This window comes from Nuphar pumila, chromosome 16, assembly GCF_984573655.1.
Source record: "Nuphar pumila chromosome 16, dmNupPumi1.hap1.1, whole genome shotgun sequence".
Lineage (NCBI taxonomy): Eukaryota > Viridiplantae > Streptophyta > Magnoliopsida > Nymphaeales > Nymphaeaceae > Nuphar > Nuphar pumila.
This window is the reverse complement of record NC_143264.1, coordinates 10,608,734-10,629,335: the sequence shown is the minus strand read 5'-3', so window position 1 is coordinate 10,629,335 and position 20,602 is coordinate 10,608,734. Positions and strand designations below refer to the sequence as shown.

General features: G+C 36.1%; 1 protein-coding gene across 1 annotated transcript in view; it reads right to left on the bottom strand.

The window, feature by feature from the left end:
• Window positions 1-20,602, bottom strand: part of LOC149812906 (uncharacterized protein At1g32220, chloroplastic-like) — an 86,372-nt gene that overhangs the window by 62,458 nt on the left and 3,312 nt on the right. Inside the window, exons 2-5 of the mRNA XM_089991714.1 lie at window positions 19,166-19,286; window positions 18,946-19,034; window positions 11,313-11,368; window positions 11,189-11,244 (exon numbers count right to left, since the gene is read on the bottom strand). Of these exons, the coding sequence (XP_089847840.1) occupies window positions 11,189-11,244; window positions 11,313-11,368; window positions 18,946-19,034; window positions 19,166-19,286 (322 nt within the window). The remainder of the gene's footprint in view (window positions 1-11,188; window positions 11,245-11,312; window positions 11,369-18,945; window positions 19,035-19,165; window positions 19,287-20,602) is intronic.

Here is a 20,602-nt window from a genome sequence, read left to right as displayed (position 1 = left end):
CATGCGCATGTGTGTCGATAGCCGCGCGATCAATCGCATCACAATCAAATACCGTTTTCCCATTCCTCGTTTGGATGATATGTTTGATATGTTATCTGGTGCCTCCATTTTCTCTAAAATAGATTTAAAAAGCGGGTATCACCAGATTCGTATACGAGAAGGGGATGAGTGGAAAACGGCATTCAAGACACGTGATGGATTGTACGAGTGGTTAGTCATGCCGTTTAGGTTATCTAATGCCCCCAGTACCTTCATGAACATGATGACCCAAGTCTTGCGTCCGTGTATTGGGAAGTTTGTTGTTGTCTACTTTGACGATATTTTGATTTATAGTTCGTCATTGTCCGATCATTTGAGTCACCTGCGTCAAGTATTAGGTATTTTGAGGAAGGAAAAATTGTATGCCAATGCAAAAAATTGTGAGTTTATGACGTCCAGTATCGTGTTCTTAGGTTTTATTGTGTCATCTGATGGCGTCAAGGCCAACCCCGCAAAAGTCTGTGCGATTGTCGATTGGCCTACCCCAAAGACTATAGGAGAGATCTGTAGCTTCCACGGGTTAGTCACTTTTTACCGTTGTTTCGTAAGAAATTTTAGTACCCTCATGGCCCCCATCACGGAGTGCCTAAAAGGTACTAGTTTTCATTGGACGCACGCGGTTGGAAAAGCCTTTACGATCATCAAAGAAAAAATGACCAGTGCTCCTGTCTTAGCTCTCCCTGATTTTAGTGTAGTCTTTGAGGTTGAGTGTGATGCCTCCAAAGTGGGGATTGGCGCTGTCTTGAGTCAGAATCGTAGACCCGTTGCCTTCTTTAGTGAGAAGCTGACTCAGGCCAGGTGCCAATACTCCACTTACTGGCACCTCCACTTACAATGTTGAGTTTTATGCTGTGGTATAAGCCCTTCGTTATTGGAGACATTATCTCATTTATAAGGAATTTGTCTTGTACACGGACCATGAGGCTTTGAAGTATCTGAATAGTCAAAAGAAGTTGAGTGCTCGTCATGCCAAGTGGGTCAGCTTCTTGCAAGAGTACATATTTTCGCTTCGCCATCAATCTGGTACCCTGAACAAGGTGGCTGACGCTCTTAGTAGGAAGAACAACCTTCTGATGACTATGTCAGTGCAGGTCATTGGCTTCGAACAATGCAAGGAATTATACCCCACGGACCCTGATTTTCACCAAGTCTGGGAAGGGTGCATCTCTTCAGATCGCACCCTCGACCCCCGTTTTTGTATTCATAATGGTTACCTCTTCCGTGGGAACAAATTATGTGTGCTCGATTTCTCCGCTATGCTTCAGTTGATTTCTGAATTACATGAAGGAGCGTTAGCAGGGCATTTCGGGCATGATAAGACATTCGCTCTCCTAGATGAACGATACTTTTGGCCCAAAATGCGCAAAGATGTTGTCAAGTTCATCCAAGGGTGTCATGTGTGTCAAGTGTCCAAGGGTCATCGTCAGAATAGTGGTCTGTATACTCTGTTACCCATTCCTGAACGGCCGTGGGAGCACGTTGTTAAAATGTATCATTCAATCTTTGTAATCTTATATATATTTTATATATATAAAGGATGATACATATGCATATATACCATATATGCATATGTATCTTCCTAATTATATATATAAAATATATATTTCTCTATTATTAGGCATAGGGGTAGTTTAGTCATTTCCCCTTTTTACGCACATTCCATTTGGAATGTGTTTGTAATTTTATTTTTATTTTTCCTTTTTTCTTTTTTTCTTTTTGTGGTTTGCGCCACCTAGGGAGGTTCCCCAAAGAGTCGTTGGGGAGCCCCCAACGGTCACAAATGTGACCGTTGGGGGCTCCCAACGACTCTTTTGGGAGCCCCCTATGTGGCTCCTCTCTTGTGTTATAAATAGGGGTCTCCCCCTTGTAATTTAGTTACTCCTTTGGAGGAGCTTTTGCTCCATGTAATGGGTGTTACACCCTTTCTCTCTTCAATAATATTAACTTATGCCTTATAGGCATTTTTGCCCCTTTGTGGGTTTATGTGTTGGCACATTATGTGCTTGTGTTTTCCCCTTTAGTGGGTATATTCGTACTTCATGTGCATGTGTATTGGTTCATTATTGAACCTAATATATTCAAAGTCGTTTCCTTACATGGTATCAAAGCAAGGTTGGGATCGAGTTGCTCTTTGTTGCATTGAGAAGCGTGCTATTCAAGAAATTTTAAAGAATGGTGATGTTCTCGTTTCTCTCTTTTGCTTCTTAAAATTATTTGGTATGCATTATATTTCTTTAAGTATTATGCATTATGAAGAATTAGATATGTTTTTGCATATGTGTTTTTCTCTTTTGCTTCTTAAAAATATTTAGTATGCATTATATTTCTTTAAGTATTGAGCATTATAAAGAATTAGATATGTTTTTGCATATGTGTTCTCCATGTCATTATGAGTTTGGATTCTTAACAATTCCATTGAACTTTTTATATTATTCTCTTTTGTATGTCTTTTCTTGAAAAATAAGTTTTTTAAAGAAAGTTATGTTAGAAGTAAAATGTTTGTGAGAAATGTAGTATTTCTCACATACTCTCATCTTAATTGTTTCATATTAAAGGTATGTGTTTACCCTCTAAAATGCCCTATATAAGGTTTTTTCATAATAACATGTGTCTTTGAAAAATGATGTTTTATTTTCCTACTTAATGAGTTCTTTTTCATACGAGCAATGTTTGATTAAGAAGGCATTTTTATAATATCGGTTGAATTAAGTTTTAAAAATGATCTCATAAAATATGGTTATTCTCTTTTCATTTTTCAATTCAATTTCAAGAATATGTTTTATTATAAGATTTATGGTCTTCATTAATGTTGCATACTTATTACATATGTTTTAAATATTTCATGTTGTGTTTATTTAAAACATATTCATGCCATTGCTTATAATCTATTAAGTCATATAATATTATGAATTTTTGTTTATAGATTTATGCCATAACGCAATCCTAGTATTCTCTTTGGGATTTTCTCTACTTTAATAAAGTTTTCCCTCTTCCTTTCGTATGTACCCTCATTTGAGAATTTTATTTGTTGGATCTCTCTTTGAGAGGCCTTTTGATCCTTGTGAATCTTCTTATGAGTATATACTCTTTGAGAAGATTTCTTGATTGTTATAAGCTTCTTTTTAATATTGGTTTTTTTTATGAGATTTTTTAAATATTACCATCTTTGTGAAAGCTTGAGAGTCTCAAGCATTTGCTCCTTTTATAAAATACATGCATTATTGCATGTTTGCTATTATTATGCTTTTTGCGTATTTTGTTCAAGTGTTGTGAGAGTGTCTTCGTACACTTCTTTTATAAAGTATTCATGCTTGTATGTGTATTGTCTATTCATAGACTTTTTCACATGGTACTCTCTTTTCAATAAAGAGATGATATATATTGCCTTCCTTAGGGCTTGTTTAGTCCCTTAGTGGACTTGTGAGATTGTTTCTTTTATCATTATAAGTGCTTCCGCAATATCTTGTTACATGTTGTCCTAAATTTGCTCATTTAAGATTATTGCCATTCTACATCTTGGTATGCATATAATTGCAATTTATAAAGGCTTGATTTGATTCTTGGATTATTCTAAATTCGTCCTCACACATGACATTGCTTAAATATTTCATGTTGTGTTTATTAAGTCTTTTGATAATGATTATGATTGAACATAATTTCGTATTTATGCAAAATTATTATAAGGCATATTGTTGTGATTAATTATGTTGGACCTTTGAATCGACCCTCTTTGTAAAATCACATATTTGGAAAATGATTTCCCTAAGTGTTCATTGTCTTTTTATGACATTTATTTTTATCCATCACAAGTGATATGATGCATCAATCCTTTTTGTATGGCCTTATTGTTTTATTAGAGATGATTGTTGAGGTGAGTTAAGGGCACCTTGTCTTATGTCATTTTAGATTGTCCAATTACCATATTAAAGATGGTTGTTGAGGTGAGTTATGGGCACCTTGGGACTCTAGAATGATTTGTTATATGATCTTTGATTATGAGGGTGTCACTCGTTTTCTTTTGGTCATTGATCTTATGGATGCTCTTATTTATATATAAATGTGATGGATATATGGTGTCTTGGAACCTTAAATGTTTTAAGGTATATTTAATTCAAGGGTGTTGGGGATTATTGTCCAACCTTTTATTGCTTATGAATCTTATGAGTGCGTTTGCACCTTTGTGATTTCGTGTTTTGTGCTTTTGTGCACAAGTGTTCCAAGTGTTCTTGTTGTGCGTATGTGCACATATTTATGTTCAAAATATTGCCCAAGGTTTTATTTATATGTTTGTCATTACAAGTTTTATTGCCTCAAAAGTTTTCTCCTCTTATACCTCTTATCTAAGTGTCATCATATGTAGACAAAACATATTATTACACCATTGTGTGTTGGTAGCCCTTTGTTGGCCTTGTTCTCTTGGTCTAGTAGCTGAACACACTTGTCTTGAGTGTTATTATATGTAGACAAGGCACGTTGATTCACACCATGGTGTGTGATTTTAGTCTATGTTGGCATTTGCGTCCTTGTTCTAGTCGCTGAGATGTATGTCCATGGTTGGCTTCTTTCACTCATTTCAAGTGTCATTTTATGTAGACAAGAGATGTATTGTGTTTTAGCCCATGGTTGGCTTGATACTCTTGTTTTAGTAGCTGAACATACTTGGACTTGAGTGTATTTTTACGTAGACAAGAGATGTTTTTGGTCCATGTTGGTGTGTATTATTTTGTTCTTATCGTTGATGCATTCATTTCAAGTATTATTGTATGTAGACAAGAGGTTCTTTTACACACCGTTGTGTGTGTCCTTGGCCTTTAATGACATTATATTTATGTTTTTGATCTAGTAGCTTAAACACTTGATTTGTGGGTTTTGGAGGACTAATGAGGTAGTTGCTTGTAATGGATGAATTATTGTTGAAATTTGTGAAATTTCATTCATATTTTGTCTTTTAAAGATACAAGTGAATCATATCATTAATATGCATATTTTAAAATCAAATTGATTTTTTGGTCACCTTTTATATTTGATATGCAAAATGAGTTTTTGTAATTGCAATCATTTGAGTAGATGTTCTTAAATGTTTAAGGTTCTCTACTCAAATAACTCTCATTATTTTGCCTCTTAAGTGAACTTAAAACCTTTTGAACTCTTGTGTTTTATACAGTCTTTTGAGCATTTCCCTCTTGAAATCGCTTTCAAAGGACTTGCTAAAATCAATAACACTTGTCTTTCTATCTTATCGGTTCATATAATATTACTTGACTAAAGTATAATTGAAGCATGATCATTAATGACTCTTTTAGGTGTTGATTCATTTCATGATATTATATATGCTCATTATGGCCTCTTGGCCCTCATTCAATAAATTATGTGCAACTTATGCCTCTTCGTAGGCTTCTTGTGGTGTCCCTTGTGGATCATTATGTTATTCCTCGTTATGAGGTTATGTTTGTCCAATGTTGGACTTTATGAATGCATTATGCATTCTTGTAATTTGTTTCTGCTCTCTCTTCAACATGATATATGATTATGAAAAATTAGTTTTCTAAAATCATTTTGCATACATAAGTAATTATCTTGTTCCATCAAATCCTGTGATGAATTATGCATAGAATATCTTTTTGCACCATTACTTTTGGATGAATTATATGATATGATTTTTTTTTTGGTTAATTCAGCTTATTTGGAATATTTCACTTAATTAAAGTGCAAAGATATCTTTTACTTGGACCTCTTCTTGATTTGTTCCACAGGATCTTGAAGATGAGAGGAAAAGAAGTACCTTGGATAGATCATGAAAGATGCTCATCGTTAAAGACTTTGGAGGAAGAGATTTGCAAATTTCAATGGCATTCGGACTGAAGGCTCTTGAAGCCTTGAGATTCTTCCTCTTGCATTCTTCAATCTTTTCGTTCCCCCACGCAAAGTTTGAGGGGAGGTGTTAAAATGTATCATTCAATCTTTGTAATCTTATATATATTTTATATATATAAAGGATGATACATATACATATATGGTATATATGCATATGTATCTTCCTAATTATATATATAAAATATATATTTCTCTATTATTAGGCATAGGGGTAGTTTAGTCATTTCCCCTTTTTACGCACATTCCATTTGGAATGTGTTTGTAATTTTATTTTTATTTTTCCTTTTTTCTTTTTTTCTTTTTGTGGTTTGCGCCACCTAGGGAGGTTCCCCAAAGAGTCATTGAGGAGCCCCCTATGTGGCTCCTCTCTTGTGTTATAAATAGGGGTCTCCCCCTTGTAATTTAGTTACTCCTTTGGAGGAGCTTTTGCTCCATGTAATGGGTGTTACACCCTTCCTCTCTTCAATAATATTAACTTATGCCTTATAGGCATTTTTGCCCCTTTGTGGGTTTATGTGTCGGCACATTATGTGCTTGTGTTTTCCCCTTTCCATGGATTTTATCGTGGGCCTTCCCCGCACACCACGTCGTTTTGATTCTATTTTAGTAGTTGTTCACCAGTTCTCCAAAATGGCTATCTTTGTCCCGTGTAAGCGAACCACCGATGCCTCTTTAGTAGCCTCATATTATTTCAAGGACGTTGCCCGTTTCCATGGTCTACCTCACACAATCACTTATGATCGTGACACGCGTTTTATGAGTCACTTTTGGAAATCGTTATGGGCCCTGTTGAAGACTAAGCTTCAGTTCAGTAGTGTGTATCATCCCCAGACTGATGGCCAAACCGAAGTTGTGAACCGCACCTTAGGAAATTTGTTACGGAGCCTAGTGGGGGAAAATGTCAAGACTTGGGACCTCGTATTGCCACAAGCCGAGTTCGCATATAACAACTCCATTAACCGTTCTACTGGTAAATCTCTGTTCCAAGTAGTGTATGGTCGGTCACCCACCCATGTCGTTGACCTAGCCCCTGTGTCAGATCTCTCAGCTCCAGCTCCGGATGCCTTTGATGCCGTCGAATATATGTGTGACATTCACAGACAAGTCCGTGCCAAACTTGTTGAAAGCTACGAGGCCTACAAAGCTTTCGTAGATCAGGGTCGTCGTGATGTCCACTTCCAGGTCGGTCAACTCGTCTGGGTGTACCTGCGTCCAGAGCGTTTTCCTGTAGGCACCTATAACAAATTAAGTCCTAAGAAGTATGGCCCTTTTAGGATCCTTCAGCGATTGGGTTCGAATGCCTACCTCCTTGAGCTGCCCGATGATTGGCATATTTCCCTTATTTTCAACGTGGTTGATCTATATGCTTATTGTGGTAACAACAAGTCGTCAGAGCCGACTTCTTCCCAACCAGGGGAGAATGATGCAGGGCAGGACTCGATTGGGCCCATCGTGCCACCCGATCCACCACAAAGGACAGATGAGCGACCTCACGTGTATGACCCACTTGCAGGGACAGAGCCACGACGCAGGGAGGTACCCCTGTGCACCTACTCCAGGCATGGTGGAGTTCGCACGTCCCAGAACCAGCAGCAGATGGAAGTTGACTCGGATCGCGGTTCGAATCCAAGTCTGGACCCGCGACCCGGATCCAGTAAATAGCCTTTAAAAGGCTCACGCCTAGGGTTGCGTGGGGGAGATTTTTTGAAAAGCTTCAGTCGTCACTTTTCTTTCCTGCATTCTTGTTTCTTTGTTATTTATTTGCATTCTGTTTTCCCTTCATTTCTTTACTGTTGATTGTTTCCCCATTAATTATTGAACCTTATTGAGATTAATAAAGAGTTGGGCCACACCGATTCACGGTGGGTTGTTGTTTTCACTCCTCCTCCAACGTGGCCTGCATCACTTCTCCTTAGAAATTCAGAACCACGGTTTCATTCGTTCCCAACTCGATCACTCTTTATTCATATACAGGGATGGAACTACTATGATTTTCTTACTTATATATGTTGATGATATAGTGATCAATGTGAATGCTTTAGACCATATTCAACAGATTAAAGTTTTACTAAGTATGCGATTCAAGATGAAAGACCTTGGAGAACTAAGATATTTCCTTGGTGTAGAGGTGGACAGACAAGATGGAAAAATGTCATTAACTCAACACAAATACACTCTTGATCTTTTGGCCAAAGCAGGAATGACAGATTGCAAACTTGTGCCTACACCCAGTGTTGTCAATCAAAAACTCAGCATTTGTGATGGTGAGTTGTATCCTGATGCAAGCAAGTATCGCAGTTTAGTGAGCATGTTACAGTATTTTACCTTTACTAGACCAGACATTGTATATTTTGTGAATCAAGTATCTCACTTCATGCATGAACCAAAGACTGGTCACATGGATGTCGTCAAACGTATTCTTCGCTATCTAAAAGGCACGGTAGGTGATGGACTCATATATGCTAAATCTTCATGGGTAACACTGAAACATGACATATTGGCCTATACAGATGCGGACTGGGCAGGGGATCCAGATGAAAGAAGGTCTCTTTCAGGATACTGTGTTTTCATTGGAAGCAACCTTATCTCATGGAGTAGCAGAAAACAGAAAGTTGTGGCAAGATCTAGCACAGAGGCAGAATATAGATCTATGGCAGTTACCATAGCAGAAGTAACCTGGATTAGGCATCTACTTACAGAGATGGGAGAGAGTATCTCAAGTTCAACCCTCATGTGCGATAACAGAAGCGCTATACAAATTGCGTTCAATCATGTTCATCACAATCGGACCAAACATATTGAGATTGACCAACATTTTATCAGACAAAAAGTAGCAGACAAAGAGATTGAACCGGTTTATGTGACTTCAGAAGACCAAGTTATTGATATGTTCATAAAGGGTCTCACAAGTAACCATTTTTGGTATCTGAAGAACAAGTTGCACATGTTTCAATCCCATGCACAACTTGAGGGAGGGTGTTAGAATACAGATCGGATCGGATATGGATCCAATAGGATCCATATAGTCCACGTGAATGTTATATTGTAATGTAATGTACATTACTAACATAGGGCAGTTTTGTCATTGTAATAGGTTTTGTAAAACCTACTTAATCTTAATGAGGTTTAGTGCAGCCAAGGTGAAGACTGAGAAGCTGCCGATTCCCAAATACGAGTTCTCACTTTTCTCTCTCTCCTCTCTCACTCTCACATATTTCTTGATTCACATAGGAGTTCTTTTAAATACTTCTGACTTACTCCAAGTGTACATGGATCTTATCCTTCATCTACTTCCTTAACATATATCAAATAGCCAACTTGTATTGTTTGTTTCAAGTGTCCACAGGATATGCCCAAATCAACTTGGTTACACCTTAATTTTCTCTTTAATTAAGTTTGTCCTTCAACATATTCTATTATTGTGTTTGTTATTCTATTTTCTTTTTTTATTTTGTTGATCTTAACATATACTTTTCAGCCAATAGGCATTCTGATTTCACCCTAGCCAATGCTCTAACCCATGAAACAGCGCAGTTCCTGCCTATATTTTAAAAAGGCCCTTCAAATGAAGCACTTATTCACCCAAGTATCCAATGATGCAATATACAAACCTATGTCACATGGATATATGGCCATTTTTATGAAGTTTCCAATATGACTTGTATATAAAGGGATACGGAACTGCAATCAAAATGGAGTATCCTTGTCACATAAATACAAACCTTAGAGGATTCAGGCACGAAGGGTGTCAAATCCAGGCATTAACTTTTCTTTACTTATTTCCAGGCTACCGTACATATCGCATCATAAAAAAAATCAAAATTTTTAATAAAAAATTTCAAATTTTTCAAAAAACATAAAAAAATCATAACACATGAAACAATGATGAATTGCACAAAATACAACCACAAAATCACATATTAAGCATTTGTCTCAACTTCGTCATACACATCCTCCCAGGGTTGCACATCTTCATCATACACATCCTCTTAGGGCTGCGCATACCCCATTTCTAACTCACTCGTCTTTTTTTCGTATCTTTTTTCTCTCAAACCAATGAGTAATTGTTGGCATTGTCATTTCGTAGCATCCGGCAAATTCCTTGACATGCAGGTCACAACATTGAGATGTGTCTCACCTAAATGATGCTTCAACCGAAAGATGCCACTTGAAAAAATATTATGGCAATAGTTGCACTCAATTTTCAAACGGTTTTCACTCATTACTTGAGTGCCTCATTATCACACTAAATTATTTTATGTCATCTTCTCCAAAAAAAACTCAATAAGCAAAGAATAGGGATTTTTTACATTAACCCGCTTCCTTTAGTGGAAAAATGGTGAAAATACACTCTTATTTGATCAAACTGCAAAAGCTCTCTCCCTTGCACACGGATCGGCCCCAAATCATTCTCATGACTCCTAGGTGTTGGAGGACTGTGGAGCCTGATTTCTACCTTGATATAAATATTTAATTTTTGTATATCCAAAATAGGTCGCCCTAGACTCCTTGTCTTAAAACTAAAAAAAAAAAAAATTGACCCTTTTTAAAGTGCACCAAAGGTGTATCATACGATACACCCGATACAAGTGTCTATCGTATCATCGTTGCCCACAGTAACGATATGTATCATACGATGTCGTACGATACTTACAACATTGGTACCAACAACCATCAAAGTTATGAAGAAGGGAACTGAACAACTTTAATTTTGAGGACACATGCCTAAGATTAGCATGGTTCCTGAAAAAAGCAGGCTCTACAAAGCACCAAAATTTACCTATATTACTTCCATCAGTGTTTCACATTTAGGAATGAGAGCCTTCCTCTTTCTTCTTCTATTCAAGTCTTGTTCATTGTTCTCATTTGAAAAAAATAAATAAATAAAAAGAAAAGAGCCTTTGTTATTCAAGCTAATACACTTTATTATACTGTTACATTGTTCATTTATTAGTTTCCAGGCTATAGTTTTCCATTTATTTCATTTTAAAAGATGGAGGAAAGTATTAGCTAATAGCTAATATTCTCCACATTAGTATTACGGTATACAAGTTGTCATAGTTCCCATGCATACATCCCTAAACACTACTAAACATTAAATTGCCTCCATGCACTAGGCCAAAAAAACAAAACAGTGTAGGCATTGTACATAAATGTACATCAAGAACACAAAGATGCCCTCAGAAAGATCAACAACTAAACATAGATAACAAAATCATGCTTCCATTGAATAAGCAACTTTTCAAATGAAGCATGTTGCATATGAACCACATACCACAGCAGTCACTCCATCCAGAGCGTCCCTCCATGAGCCAGGTACAAGCAGGTCTCCTGCAAAAAGGACAATAAAATATGTGTATCATAGTCCCAACACAAAGGATAAGTACTTGATGTCAAACCTTGGAACCAGGTTACACCGTCTGCCCAAGACCCACGCACAGTTGACTTTCCAGATCTGAAAAAACAAATAAAATAAATATCAGGCACATAAAAGTTTTCTTAACATGATACTTGATTATAGATAAAGCCACCAGCTTCCAAAAAAATGCCTTGCATCCATAGATGTTTATGTTTAGCAGATTTCATGTCAAATAACCAAAAAAACTGGACCACATTGACATAGAGGATGGTTTTACATGACACGACCAAACTATATGTCACAGTTCATGCAATAGTTTATGGAAAAGAACAACGGACAGAGGTTTAGGTGTGTGTACTGGAGCAAAATCATTGATCATTTAGAACATAAAAGGACAAAAAGGTCTCAAAAAAATGTTAAAATATGTATATATATATATACATATACTTATATATATATACATCCGTATATATATAAGTATATATATACATATATGTATATATCCATATTCTCTTTTATTGAAATACCCGATAGGGGTATTCTTGTAAATCAGCCTATGTACTTTTCTTTTTTCCCTTTTTCTTTTTTTCCCTTTTCCTTTTTTATTTTTTTCCTTTTATTTTCTTTCTTTTGGATGACCACAAGGGGCCCCACTCTTGTAGTCATTGGGGCCCCAACGGTCAGATTTCTGACCCTTGGAGCTCCCAACGACTACAAGGGAGCCCCCTTGTAGTCCCTTTTTAGTGCCTCCCTCCTCTATAAATAGAGGAGGTGTTCTCCTCTTGTAGCATGGGTTTTTCACCCTTCTCTTCTTTTCTTCAATAATATCCAACTTATGACTTTAAGTCATTTTCCATATTTGAGAGTTTTGTGTGTGCACATTTGGTGTTTGTGTTCTTGGATCTAGTGATCACTCTTAAAGAGTGACTTTTGCTCTATTGGTGCTTCCGCCTCTTTTCATTACATGGTATCAAAGCTCGGTTGGTGATTGGGCTTTTCTTTGGAACGTGTGACTCTCTTTTTTTGAAGAAAGGAAGGACTTGTTGGTGCCGATGGAACGTGACTCTAAAGTGGAGCTTTCTTTTAAGCTAAATGGGTCCAACTATCTCATGTGAGCCTCCACTATGGAAAATCATCTTAGAGGTAAGAAACTTTGAGGTTTTGTTATGGGAACTACTCCCGAACCCTCTCTTGTTCTCACCAAAATCGAAAATGAAGTTGAAAAAGCTTTAGATGGCGATGAGTGCATCAAAGCTATTAATGATCATCAATCCAAAATTGAGGATTGGGAAAGCAACCATGCCAAAATTTTGGCATGGTTTATGAACAATGTTGACCTTAAAAATTGTGCTAATATAGCCAAATTTAGAAGGGTCAATGAGGCTTGGTTTTTCCTTAAGGGTATGTATACCCAAAAGGATCTTGCTCGACAATTTTTTTGTCAAGAAAAAATCCGTTCCACCAAACAAATGGACATGAGTGTCCGGGACTATTTTAGCTCCCTAACTCCCCTTTGGGATGAACTTGCTCTTCTTGAGCCTAAGTGGGTGGCTCCGGAAGATATTGAATTAAGGAGGGAACAAATTGAAAAAGAACATTTCTTTCAATTTCTTCATGGTCTTCGTCCGGAGTTTGAACAAGTAAGGGCATCTCTTCTCCATAGAAGCAAAGCCTTACCTATTGAAGATGCCCTTGCCGAGATATGTCAAGAAGAAACTCGACTTGGCTTAAGCATTAAGAGTGATGAAGTTTTGGCCGTTACTAGGCCCGGATCGAATGTTAAAGCATATAGACCTCCCCATTTCAACAAAAATAATAATGGGCCTAGAAAGGGAATAATATGCCATTATTGTAATGAACCGGGACACATTAGACCGGTTTGTCCAAAACTCAAAGGAAAGATAGCCGCGGTTCGGGAAAATTCTCCAAAGAAGGAAGAAAGTACCAAAGAAGGAGATATCAAAGAAACTCTAAATCACATCTCCGAAGTTCTCCAACATCTTCTCAAGACTTCTCCTTCAACATCCGGAGCCGCCATCACCTACTCTTCATCACCTCCAGGTATGTGGATACTAGACTTCGGTGCTTCTTTTCATATGACATCTCATAAAAATTCTCTTTCAAATATTTTCTCCGAACCTATATCTTCTTGTGTTTCAACGGCCGATGGTACATCATTAAAAATTGAAAGTATTGGATCACTTGATTTTAAAAACTTTTTCGTTCATAAAGTAAGAATCGTTCCTAAAATCAATTTAAATCTTTTTTCCGTATCTCAAATCACCGATCATGGATGCCAAGTCTCTTTCTCACCTAAAGATTGCACCATGCAGGATCTCGAGTCAGGGAAGCTGATTGGGCAAGGTCATAGAAGGGGTAACCTCTACTTTATAGATTTTTTGACTCTTCCATCTAAGTCATCTTGCAATCTTGTAAAAGACAGAAGTATTGGAATATGGCATGAGAGACTTGGTCATCCAAATTTTGTAAAAATGTCTCTTTTTTCGTTTTTGAACAGTACTTGTAAAGACAATCACATGACTTGTAAAGATTGCATTTTTGGGAAATCTAAAGCTACTCCATTTCCTCAAAGAAGTTACTATACCACTCGGCCATTTGAACTTATTCATTCCGATGTGTGGGGACCTTCCCCTATTTTGTCTAAAGGAGGTTTTTCGTATTACGTGGTCTTTATTGATGACTTCACTCGATTTACGTGGATTTACTTCCTAAGTCGCAAATCCGAAGTTTTCTCCTTCTTTAAAGAATTTCATGCAATGGTCAAAAATCAATTTTTGGGAAATCTATCTATTCTTAGGTCCGATTCGGGAGGTGAATATATGTCCAATGATTTTCAAAACTATTTAAAAGAAAATGGAATTTGTCACCAACGTTCTTGCTCCAACACTCCACAACAAAATGGTCTTGCAGAAAGAAAGCATAGACACATAATAGAAACTACAAGAACGTTATTAATTTCAAGAAATATTCCAAAATCCTTTTGGGCTGAAGCGGTTCTAACCTCTACATACTTATCAATAGAACTCCTTCATCCTCTTTGAAAAATCTTTCTCCATTTGAAAAACTTTACAATATGTCTCTCGATTATAAAAGACTAAGAATTTTTGGATGTAAATGTTTTGTTCTAACTCACAAAAATGATAAACTTTCTCCTAGGGCTATTGAATGTATCTTTTTGGGATATGGCGAAAAACAAAAAGGTTATCGATGTTTTGACATACTTAAAAATAAGTTTTATATCTCTAAAGATGTCACATTCCTTGAAGAGGAAAATGGTTTTTCGCACCAACCAAATGAAAATATTGATTATTCATTTCTATTTGACTTGTTGCCTAAAGAAAACATTATAGATGATCATATTGATCCTAGTGAATCCCTTAGTGAAGATTGTTTTGAACATCCGAGTGATGATCAAAACTTAGAAGAAAATGTTTCAAGACAAATTCAAGTCTACTCTAGAAGGAATGAAAGAAATCCTCCTTGTGCCCTTGAAAAAATTTTCCAAAGTGAGTCCATCGAAGAGACCTCTCAAAGAAGATCAAATCGGATTTCCAAAATACCAAATAGATTTGTTTCTTATGATTCCTTTTCTCCTAACTTTCGAGCATGCCTACTTGCTCTTCACTCCTTTCATGAACCATCTCATTACAATGATGCTAAGCAATATGCTTATTGGAATAAAGCTATGCAACTAGAACTTAATGCTCTTAAAAAGGCACAAACTTGGGAAATCATTGATCCTCCCAATGGCAAGAAACCCATTGGATGTAGATGGGTTTTTAAAGTAAAAACTAAGAGTGATGGTTCATTGGAAAGATATAAGGCTAGGTTGGTAGCCAAGGGATATGCCCAAGAGTATGGGGTACATTATGATGAAACTTTTGCCCCAGTTGCTCAAATGACTAGTGTTCGAGCTCTTATTGCTATAGCCTCAGTTAAAAAATGGTCAATCTTTCAACTTGATGTCAAAAATGCCTTTTTGAATGGTAATTTAAATGAAGAAGTCTATATGGAACCGCCTCCAGGTATGAATTTAAATGGAAAATTTTTGAAATTAAAAAAGGCTTTATATGGACTTAAGAAAGCTCCTAAAGCTTGGTATGATAGGTTTAGTAACGTATTAATCAAATTAGGATTTTCTTCTTGCTATACTGACACTGCTCTTTTTGTTAAAAGGACAGGTGACTCCATTATTATGCTTCTACTATATGTTGATGATATGATCATTACTGGGAATGACAAAAAGGGAGTAAATGATGTAAAGTCTATGTTAAAAGAAACTTTTGATATGTCTGACCTTGGTTATTTGAGATATTTTTTAGGGATTGAAGTGGCTTATTCCCCGCGAGGATACATCCTATCTCAAATGAAATTAGCTGCAAAAATTTGTACCAAATCAGGAATATCTGATGAAAAGAAAGTTGAGACTCCTGAAGTCATTAATGCAAAACTGAGACTTGAAGATGGTGTTCTTCTTGAGGATCCAACCCCCTACCGTCAATTAATCGGATCTCTCACCTATCTATCCATCACACGTCCAGACATAGCTCATGCGGTTCATGCAGCAAGCCAGTTTCAGCACGCACCTACTTCGGTTCATATGGCAGCCGTATTGAGAATTGTGTGATATATCAAAAATACTATATCCAAGGGACTCTTCTTATCCTCCTCCTCATCTCTTGACTTAACTGCTTTTACTGATGTTGACTGGGGAGGAAATCCCAATGATCGTATCTCAATAACGGGTCTTTGTATTTTTTTAGGTGAATCCCTCATTTCATGGAGATGCAAGAAGCAGCAGAAGGTTTCACTGTCATCCACTGAAGCTGAATATCGGGCTATGGCAATGACAACTATGGAAATCATATGGCTCAGAAGTCTCCTTGCTGACATGGGCGTCCCCATTTTCACTCCCACCAAGCTCTGTTGTGATAACAAAAGTGCGATATACATTGCCAGCAATCACACTTTTCATGAGCGAACCAAGCATATCGAAATGGATTGTCATTATGTTCGAGACGAATACCTCAGAAGGACTATCTCATTACCATATGTTACTTCAAAGTATCAACTTGCTGACTTCTTCACCAAGGCGCTCCCAGCTCCACGATTTATGTTTCTCCTTAGCAAACTTTCGGTCTTCTCCCCGTAAAGTTTGAGGGGGCGTGTTAAAATATATACATATATGTATATATATATACATATTCTCTTTTATTGAAATACCCGATAGGGGTATTCTTGTAAATCAGCCTATGTACTTTTCTTTTTTCCCTTTTCCTTTTTTGTTTTTTTCCTTTTATTTTCTTTCTTTTGGATGACCACAAGTGGCCCCACTCTTGTAGTCATTGGGGCCCCAACGGTCAGATTTCTGACCGTTGGAGCTCCCAACGACTACAAGGGAGCCCCCTTGTAGTCCCTTTTTAATGCCTCCCTCCTCTATAAATAGAAGAGGTGTTCTCCTCTTGTAGCATGGGTTTTTCACCCTTCTCTTCTTTTCTTCAATAATATCCAACTTATGACTTTAAGTCATTTTCCATATTTGAGAGTTTTGTGTGTGCACATTTGGTGTTTGTGTTCTTGGATCTAGTGATCACTCTTAAAGAGTGACTTTTGCTCTATTGGTGCTTCCGCCTCTTTTCATTACAAAAAAATCCTAGCATGTTGCATACTTATAGAAAATCCAGTGTATTGCAAATCTTACAACTATTAAAACTGTGTTAACAGCCCCAATAGCAATATATTCTTGGCCTCCTCTCGCACTGTCATTGTTCGGCGGTATAGATGGAATCATGGAATGTCTTTTGCCATCTCATGTCTCCTTAGGCTTGGCAGCGATTGGATATGAGTAATCTGAGCATCCATGAAAACAAGAGTACCTTGATGTTGGCCACTTGATATTTGACTACCCGACTCGGACTGAACTTGAAAGAGAAAATCAAAATTGGCCTTCAATCTTTCATCCTTTAGGTATTCAATTCCTCTAGAAAGATATATTTCCGTAAATATCATACCATCGGATTCGATGATGTAGGTATATGAACCGGTTACAACAATTAGCCAGTACCTATTAGTGCCGCAGATGTAATTTCAAATTTTATTCTAGGCGTACAATTGGAATTTCATATATTTTAATATTTCTTTTATAACATTTTTATATAAGCGTCGCATCTTTGTATTTTTTTCAGGAAAGTAGCATCCTTGTACTTTATGTAAACAATACTACTTTGTAATTAAACCTATCTGCGGTTATGATTGTCAGTATAAATAGAATACTGTGTATCACCCTCCCACAAGAGGTAATTAGGGGTTATGCCTAACCTCTCCAAACCCTAAGCCATTGCTTTTTTTCATGCCTCGTATTGAAGGTGGTATAAAAGGGTGTAGGCTAGCGAGGCATTCTGAATACGAATGGGCTTCTTCCCAAAAAAATTATTATGCACTAAACAAAACAAATAATAAAAATGAAAATTTTGAAATTATTTTGTAAAATGAATTGGTCAGAATAATATCATGATAATATCAAAATAACTATATTTGTGTGATACTTTCATTTTTATCATAGTATTTTTGCCATTAGAAAATTTCAGTTAGCATCATTTTTTATTATTAACAGTAGCAATATTCAACTGACTTATCTGATGGATATTCAGTGTCAGTAAGGCCATAATCTTATTAAGGGACTCACTAAAACAGCCTACAGATTATGACAGGAAGAAAACATCCAACTTTAGCAGGCATTAGAGTGCCCACAGTTACTTTTTTCCACATTGTCACCATACTGGTCTCAGCTATTTCTCTGCAATAATTTTCTTAAGAGATTTTAGAAAAGTGGATTTTCTCGAGAAAATCTTGGCATTCAAAAAACATATAAAATAGTTCAAAAAAAGGAAAAAAATTTATCATTATTTTGCAGAAAAAATTTAGATAAATTTTAAAATATATATAAAAAATAAAATATACTTAAAATGTAAAAATGAAATAAGAGTTTTCTTAAAAGAATGATTATCAGGATATTATCATGATATTTTCAACAAAGAAATATTAAAAAATATCACAATATTTTCCTTGTATTTTTCTCTAAAAAGACCTTTTAGAATGTGATGGCTTCCAAATATAACCGATATCAGTCACCTGGTTTCCTGTTAGGAGTTTTGCTGGGTACAAAAGCATGTCCAAATTTCTGACACAAACCAATATTGAGCTGGGAGAAAATGAGGAAGCTCTAATTGGACTTCCCTAACAAGATTGTGGGCTTGCAGTCTAGCCTAAAAACTCGTTGGCAATGTTGCAGTTAAAGAACTGCGTGTTTCTATGCATGTGTTCTTGCAAGTGTGTATGTAAGTATGCATGTGTGTTTGTATGTGTTTGTGTATGTATGTATATGCATATAATACGGACCAATACATACATAATATATATATTACATACATATAAAATACTCACTTAGGAAATATATATTTGTATTGTATATAGTTTAACAAATATTGCACAAAAGTAACGGTACTGCTTCCAGACAAATAAGTGACTTCATCAACCATTATATTTTTCCTAGAAAACACTTCAGCCTCTTCCAGCAAAGTCGTGCATAAAGAATTCATCTCTCCAAATTTATTACAACAAATTCACCTTTCTGAAGGATCATAGATTACTACCTGCTGAGACTACAGACAGACAAACCCTTCCCTAAAGCTTCCCTACAGACATGCGAACCAACAAATCCATTTCCACCCAGCACAAGTAGCTGAAACAATTTAGTGGCTAGATGTTAGTAAAGAAAAACTGTGTAGTAAGAGCAGATTGATATAGAAAATAGCAATCTACATTGATCAAAATCTATTGAGTAAAACACTGGAAGTTAAGGTAACTCCACACCTTCTCTGTTGGAGGTGGTGGAAGATTTATGGTTTCTGCTTCCTCAACTTTAACTGGCTCTTGTGCATTTTCAGAACCTGTTGAGAAAAATCTACTGCATGTAGATAAACATTTTGGATCACTGCACACATGACAACAAACATGAATAAACATGGGTACATAGAGAAAATAAATATTCATAAAAAAGAATAAACCAATGTACTTAAATATGCAGTTCTTTTTCATATGGCCCATGATTTATGTTATGTAGTCAAAAGCGCCAACTAGGCACCAACTAGTCCGCCTAGTTGGCCTAGGCATAGCCTAGGCTTTGCAATTCCTAGGTAGGTGCCTTAAAAGGTACCAATTTTCTCAACTAGATGCCGACTAGGGAGACTAGTCGGCAACTAAGCTGCCCTCACCTAGGCACGGGGGCAGTTCAGTTTTTTTTTACTATTATTATTACATGCATTCAGTTATTTTTTTATATATAATTATATATGTGTGTGCTTTTGTGATTTATTCTGTGAAATGATGAAAACATGCTTAGTTAATTATATATATATTGATTATGTTATATATATATATATATGTGTGTGTGTGTGTGTGTTTTACTTTGCTTCTGGGATTTTTTTTTTGCGAAACATTGAAACCATGCACAGTTAATTTTAATTGATTATGTTTTTTATATATGTGTGTGATACTTTGCCTTTGATTTTTTTTCTGTTAAAGGCTGAAAGTGAGATAATGTAGTATATATATATAGATATATATATATATATGTGTGTGTGTGTGTGTGTGTGGATGTGTGTGTTTCTGTGAATTTTTCTATAAAATCCTGAAAGCATGTTTAGTATTACTGATTATGTAATATGTTATTTATATATGTATGTCTTACTATGCTCCTGTGATTTTTTCTGTGAAATGTTGAAAGTATAATTTTTTGTATAAATATATATAATATAAACATATATGTAGTTTGATTATGCTATGAATATAATATATATGTGTGTATGTTAAAGTCAGTTTTTCTATGAAAAGATGAAAGCATATTTTATTGATTATAATGAATAAATTATGAATAATTGAATATATGTGTGTGTATATATATTGGTTATGTATCCTAAATATTATAAAAGCGAAAGCAAGGGTACCAACGGGAGCTCCTTTTGTCTGGTAGGAGCAGCTAGTGCATGTCACCTTGTGTTGGGACGTTGCAGGTTCAAGATCCAATTGTGTAGTTGTATAACTGGCAGCGGTCTGCCTAACCCCAGCTAGCCTTTCAAAAAAAAGTGCTTCAGGTGCAAAAAATTTGATGCTCTATAACTTTTTAAATTAACATTCTTGTCATGTGGGTTGAGAATGTAAGTAAAAATTTGTATGGGCATGTACATAGAATTTTCATAAAAAAAGAAGGGATACTTACAAGGAACATTGTAATTTTTTCAAAAATTAATG